Here is a 7,383-nt window from a genome sequence, read left to right as displayed (position 1 = left end):
TTTGGGGATAGTTGAAACTACCTGAGAACACTGATAACTTGATGAATTTGTGGATTTAGCCTACCCCCTTGCTTATGTTAGAAAATTTGGCATATGAAAATCTTGTAAAATGTTGGCTGCCTTAGTAAATGTAGTTATATAACTCTATAATGCCACTAGAAAAAGACGGTGGGTTAGAGATGTAAGTCTAATATTCAGGTTCATTTTGTGTAACTTATCATAGCAAACAAAGCTGAAACTTCTGATTTTGGAAGATTGTAAAACTGATGATTAATACTGAGTTCTGATCAGATAAATTCAGTTTAAAATGGTTTATAATGCCAATTCCAAAAGGCAGGTCTTGGAAATTAAACTGTTGATTACAAGCTGATGAATAAGAATAGTCTCTTAAATAACTTGAAACAATTATATCTTACTAACTGAAGTCCTTCCTCCCTATTCTCTGTCCCCCAAATTATAAAGGAAGATTTCTAGGTTGAATCTCAGGGCAACTGGGGAATTTTCTTAAAATTTGTAGGGAAAATCTGGTCCACGTTTATTTAAATCATCATTTACTACACATAATCTATTTTGTGTATTATTGCCATCATTGTGAGGAGAATCCTAATCAATAAAAATTTAAATAAAGAATAAACAATATTTGGTTATTAGAAAGACAGGGTTGAAGGATTGTGGGAACAAGTTGGAACAATCTATGACAATGCTATGATTGTCTCACTGTCCTCTAGGCTTTTGTTCTCCATGCTTGGATTCATTCCACTAATGGTCCCCTTAATAATAAATATACCACAGGTATGGAGAGAAAGTGTGTAGAGGAAGTTTGTCTCTCACCTACAACGACTCTTCTACTAATTATAATTCTTATTTGTTTTTTTCTGTTGGTCAAACAAAGAGGAGATCCACTCCAATCTGTCCTCACATTAAATGCAAGATTTTTACAAGCACTGCTGAAGTCTTTTGCAGCACTAATATTCCTGTGATTCTGAATTTAAAGCCAATACAATTAAGATAAATCTACTGTACTATCAGTACAGATATTCACATTTACTGGAGAATGTTACTATCCTAGGAAGAAGTACAGTTATTTCTGTGGTACCAAGTATGTGATTGGATATTCAATTAAATGGAAGCAAGAAAGATTTGTGTACATTTAGCATTTGTGGTATTAAACCAAAATTGATGCAAATTCAAAGATAAGCTGTGTATGAAAAGCTCTTATGTTAAACCAGAAATTACTAGGTGTCCACAATTTGAACTGTGTCAACAGTAGAATTCTTTTGTTGATTTTGGGAATGGTATTATATTTTTCTTACATTAAGACCATCACCAGTGATCTTGTGCCTAAAATATAGATACTTATCACTGAAACCTTCAATTTTTTAATTTCAATTTGGCAGGTCAAGAATTCAAACACCTTATTAGTATTTACTAAAAATTTATATATTAGAATTATTTTTGAATTCAAACTTTCAATCAAAACTTACTACTAAATCAAATAATTTCATGAGGATCAATAAAAGCCTCATTTTACCTCCTAATGCTTCAAAGCCAGCATAAAGAATAATTTAAAAATTAAGATGTTACTATAGAATTGTTCACTTACTGCTTGTCCATAATTCCTATATGACACAGTATTAAAAACAGACAACTCAGCTATTGTTAGACCTATTGAAGTAACTGTAGAAATCATGCAGAAGATGTTCATGATCAAAGCACATACAATCTGAAAAGAAGACACAGGGTAAATTTATTATATTCAGCTTAAACACTTTGGTTAATAATTTGTATTGCTCTAAAAAGTTCTCTAGTTAAAACTTTGATCTAGTCTCTAAAACATTAGAAGTGTTTGCATGCTTGCCATTAATGTAAAATATTTTTCTAACTTCCACAAAATTCAGTTAATCTGGAGGAAACATTAAAACATCACCAGACCAATAAGTATGAGTCTCCTATTTGGGCTCAGAAACATTGTATTTTACAATCTTATGAGTCAGTTGAGAGAAAGACTATAAGATATGACTTGAACAAAAGGGATTGTACTGTAAGGAAAAAAAGAAAAGAAAAACAAAAAGATGCAAATTGAGTACTTGTAGAAATAAAACAAAATAGAAGTTAATAAATTTTAATCCTGAGTTCTTATTATCTAGGAAAATCTATTAATATCTTTGGACATCAGTTTTTTTTGTCTGTAAAATTATGAGATCATATCATCCCAATGTCACCAAAAAAATGAAATACCTAAGAATCAATTTAACCACAGAGATGAAAGACCTCTACAATGAGAACTACAAATCACCACTGAAAGAAATTAAAGAAGACACAGAAAGATGGAAAGACACTCCATGCTCTTGGATTGGAAGAATTAACATGGTGAAAATGTCCATACTACCCAATGCAATCTACAGGTTCAATGCAATCCCTATCAAAATACCAATGACATTTTTCACAGAAATAGAAAAAACAATTCTAACATTCATATTCATACCTAAGAAGGTACACAAAAGACCCTGAATAGCCAAAGCAATCCTGAGCAAAAAAAGAAAAAAAAGTCAGTGGCATAACACTCCCTGACCTCAAACTATACTACAAAGCTATAGAAACCAAAACAGCATGGTATTGGCATAAAAACAGAAATTCAGACCAATGGAAGAGAACAGAGAACCCAGAAATCAACTCACATACTTACAGCCAACTGATCTTTGACAAAGGCAACAAGAACATACATTGGGAAAAGACTCCCTCTTCAATACATGGTGCTGGGAAAACTGGATATCCATATGTAGGAAAATGAAATTAGACCCATACCTCTCACCATATATCAAAAGCAACTCAAAATGTCTTAAAGACTTAAATACAAGACCTGAAACTACTAAAATAAAACATAGGGGAAACACTTAAGGATGTAGGATTATGAACATGACCCCAAAAGCACAGGCAACAAAAGAAAAAATAAACAAATGAAATTATACCAAACTAAAAAGCTTCTGCACATCAAAAGAAACTATTAACAGAGTGAAAAGACAACCTACAGAATGGGAGAAAATACTATCTGACAAGGGATTAATATCTAGAATATACAAAGAACTCAAACAACTTAACAGTTCAGAAAACAAGCAACCCAATTAAAAAATGGGCAAAGGAGCTGAATAGACATTTCTCATATGAAGATATACAGATGGCCAACAGACAAAAGAAAAAGTACTCAACATCAGTCAGCATCAGGGAAATGCAAATCAAAACCACACTGAGATATTATCTCACCCCAGTTAGACTGGGTACTATCAAAAAGACAGAGAATAACAAATGCTGGCAAGGATGTGGAGAAAAGGAAACTCTTCAGTACTGTTTGTGGACTGTAAATTAGTGCAGCCATTATGGAAAACAGTATGGAGGTTCTTCAAACAACTACAGATAGAACTGCCGTATGACCCAGCGAGTCCCATTGCTGGGATTCCCAAAGGAATGGAAATCATCATGTTGAAGGGATACCTGCCCTCCCATGTTTATTGCATCTCTATTTACAATAGTCAAGAGTTGGAATCAACCAAATGTCTATCAACAGATGACTATATAAGGAAAATGTGGTGTATATATTCAATAGATCACTACTTTGCCATAAAAATGAATGAAATTCTGCAATTCACAGCAACATGGATGAACTTATTTCATATGTTAAATGAAATAAGACAAACACAGAAAGAGAAATACATGTTCTCTTGTAAGTGCGAGCTAAAATAAAGGAAGTAAGGAAGGAAGGAAGAAAGAATCACAACAATACATTAAACTTTCAAAAAAAAAAAAGAACAGAACTATGGTTATTAGAGGTGGGAAAGGGGGAGGGGAAGGGAGGCTGGTGAGAATCTAGTTAAGGGTCACAAAGAGTGATTGCATTTTGTAAACATGAGTATACTAATTATCCTGATTTGATCACCACATGTTGTACACAAGTACTGATATTCAATGCTGTATGCCACAAATATAAATAATTATCTTTCAATAAAAAATCTGTCAAAAAAATTATAAGATGAGACTTATTAATTTTTAAGATACCTTTTAGCTCTAAGATTCTAAGATTTTTTTCTTTTTGTCATTTTTTTTTTTTTTTTCCGTGTCTGGCAACGGATCGCAACCCTCAGTGTTGCCCCCGTACCGGACCGGGGACCGGCAATGGGATTGNGAAGTAACTGTAGAAATCATGCAGAAGATGTTCATGATCAAAGCACATACAATCTGAAAAGGAGACACAGGGTAAATTTATTATATTCAGCTTAAACACTTTGGTTAATAATTTGTATTGCTGTAAAAAGTTCTCTAGTTAAAATTTTGATCTAGTCTCTAAAACATTAGAAGTATGCTTGCCATTAATGTAAAATATTTTTCTAACTTCCACAAAATTCAGTTAATCTGGAGGAAACATTAAAACATCACCAGACCAAAAAGTGTGAATCTCCTATTTGGGCTCAGAAACATTGTATTTTACAATCTTATGAGTCAGTTGAGAGAAAGACTATAAGATATGACTTGAACAAAAGGGATTGTACTGTAAGGAAAAAAAGAAAAGAAAAACAAAAAGATGAAAATTGAGTACTTGTAGAAATAAAACCAAATAGAAGTTAATAAATTTTAATCCTGAGTTCTCATTATCTAGGAAAATCTATTAATATCTTTGGACATCAGTTTTTTTTGTCTGTAAAATTATGAGATCATATCATCCCAATGTCACCAAAAAAAATGAAATACCTAAGAATCAATTTAACCACAGAGATGAAAGACCTCTACAATGAGAACTACAAATCACTGCTGAAAGAAATTAAAGAAGACACAGAAAGATGGAAAGACATTCCGTGCTCTTGGATTGGAAGAATTAACATGGTGAAAATGTCCATACTACCCAATGCAATCTACANTACAGCCAACTGATCTTTGACAAAGGCAACAAGAACATACATTGGGAAAAGACTCCCTCTTTAATACATGGTACTGGGAAAACTGGATATCCATATGTAGAAAAATGAAATTAGACCCATACCTCTCACCATATATCAGAAGCAACTCAAAATGTCTTAAAGACTTAAATACAAGACCTGAAACTACTAAAACAAAACATAGGGGAAACACTTAAGGATGTAGGATTGGGCAAAGACCTTATGAACATGACCCCAAAAGCACAGGCAACAAAAGAAAAAATAAACAAATGAAATTATACCAAACTAAAAAGCTTCTGCACATCAAAAGAAACTATTAACGGAGTGAAAAGACAACCTACAGAATGGGAGAAAATACTATGGGAGAAAACAAGCAACCCAATTAAAAAGTGGGCAAAGGAGCTGAATAGACATTTCTCATATGAAGATATACAGATGGCCAACAGACACAAGAAAAAGTACTCAACATCAGATGGCCAACAGACACAAGAAAAAGTGCTCAACATCAGTCAGCATCAGGGAAATGCAAATCAAAACCACACTGAGATATTATCTCACCCCAGTTAGACTGGGTACTATCAAAAAGACAGAGAATAACAAATGCTGGCAAGGATGTGGAGAAAAGGAAACTCTTCAGTACTGTTTGTGGACTGTAAATTAGTGCAGCCATTATGGAAAACAGTATGGAGGTTCTTCAAACAACTACAGATAGAACTGCAGTATGACCTAGCGAGTCCCATTGCTGGGATTCCCAAAGGAATGGAAATCATCATGTTGAAGGAATACCTGCACTCCCATGTTTATTGCATCTCTATTTACAATAGTCAAGAGTTGGAATCAACCAAATGTCTATCAACAGATGACTATATAAGGAAAATGTGGTGTATATATTCAATAGATCACTACTTTGCCATAAAAAAGAATGAAATTCTGCCATTCACAGCAACGTGGATGAACTTAGAGAAAATTATATTAAATGAAATAAGACAAGCACAGAAAGAGAAATACATGTTCTCTTGTAAGTGTGAGCTAAAATAAAGGAAGTAAGGAAGGAAGAAAGAAAGAATCACAACAATACATTAAACTTTCAAAAAAAAAAAAGAACAGAACTATGGTTATTAGAGGTGGGAAAGGGGGAGGGGAAGGGAGGCTGGTGAGAATCTAGTTAAGGGTCACAAAGAGTGATTGCATTTTGTAAACATGAGTATACTAATTATCCTGATTTGATCACCACATGTTGTACACAAGTACTGATATTCAATGCTGTACCCCACAAATATAAATAATCAATTATCTTTCAATAAAAAATCTGTCAAAAAATTATAAGATGAGACTTATTAATTTTTAAGATACCTTTTAGCTCTAAGATTCTAAGATTTTTTTCTTTATAATACCTTTCTGCCTACTCCATACATAGATGGATTTTTATTGTGGACAAATATCCTACTTTGTTATAAGACACAACTGTGTTCCAAAACTGGATAGTTCAGAAAATGAAGTTTTACAGCTATGTCATGTCTGTATATAAAAGCATTAGGTCCTATTAAAATTTTTCTATTCATAAAATTCATGCAATGTTATGTAAAGGTAGAACACCACACAAAACAAAACAAAAACTCTATTTAAATTTAGAAACTTTTAGATTAAGTGATCATGATTTTAACCAATACCACATATTTGTCTACATTAAATTATTTGCTCCTAGATTTCCACTTATTTCTTCATTTATTTTACAGGTAGGGTAGATTCCTTCATTGTTTAGACACTATCTTTTCAATAAAACGTAATGTTTAGCTTTGGGACAAGTGATTTCTAGAGATACCCCAAACATTTCAACTTACCAAGTATCGAGTTGGATGCTTTGTTGCTTTTATTATGAAGGCTCCTGAAATGATAAACTGGATATAAAAATATATAAATACTCATTGATAATGCTTGCCATCTTAAAATCTATTTTTAATAACTTTCTCTTCTGAGTCAATTATTTTTAGAATACTAAGAGCCAACAAATATAAAGAAGTTTTAGTAGAAGGGGTCAGAACAAGTTTCCATCATGCAGTAATGAACTGAAAGGTAACCGTAGGGTCACTCATAATAGAAATATAGGGGGGACAGTGGGAATATGTCAAAGATAGAATAAGCAGCCTTAAACTAGGGACCAAGTTTGCTTATACGTGTGCGTGCTACGTCATCTGTAACTCATTTGTGTATTACTTATAATGCTATCCTTCCTAATGAGATCATACCATTGATTATAATTACTGTGTACATATCCAGATGTGGAAAACCTGGTATGAATCTACTGCATTGTGACTGCACAAAATATATCTCTTAACTAAGATTGTAGTCATTATTAAGGTAAGAGCTGCTATTCGTGCCCTGGCCTTTGTTTTTAAGAAAACTGGTTCCACTATTTTGTGTCAAGAAGTTTATTTCTAAGAAGTGTAAAGCTATGCCG

The 7,383-nt window shown here is 33.0% G+C and overlaps 1 protein-coding gene across 1 annotated transcript in view; it reads right to left on the bottom strand.

The window, feature by feature from the left end:
• The window catches only part of LOC103609106 (membrane-spanning 4-domains subfamily A member 13-like), a gene marked incomplete at its 5' end in the record, with an annotated part of 11,227 nt that extends 4,404 nt beyond the window's left edge, over positions 1 to 6,823 (bottom strand). The window contains 2 exons of the mRNA XM_008593468.1: positions 1,604 to 1,723; positions 6,767 to 6,823. Coding sequence (XP_008591690.1) covers positions 1,604 to 1,723; positions 6,767 to 6,823 — 177 coding nt within the window. The remainder of the gene's footprint in view (positions 1 to 1,603; positions 1,724 to 6,766) is intronic.
• Positions 6,824 to 7,383: the final 560 nt, after the last annotated feature.

Source organism: Galeopterus variegatus, unplaced genomic scaffold, assembly GCF_000696425.1.
Source record: "Galeopterus variegatus unplaced genomic scaffold, G_variegatus-3.0.2 Scaffold9204, whole genome shotgun sequence".
Classification (NCBI taxonomy): domain Eukaryota; kingdom Metazoa; phylum Chordata; class Mammalia; order Dermoptera; family Cynocephalidae; genus Galeopterus; species Galeopterus variegatus.
The sequence above is the reverse complement of the archived record's forward strand: the minus strand, read 5'-3'. Positions and strand labels throughout refer to the sequence as shown.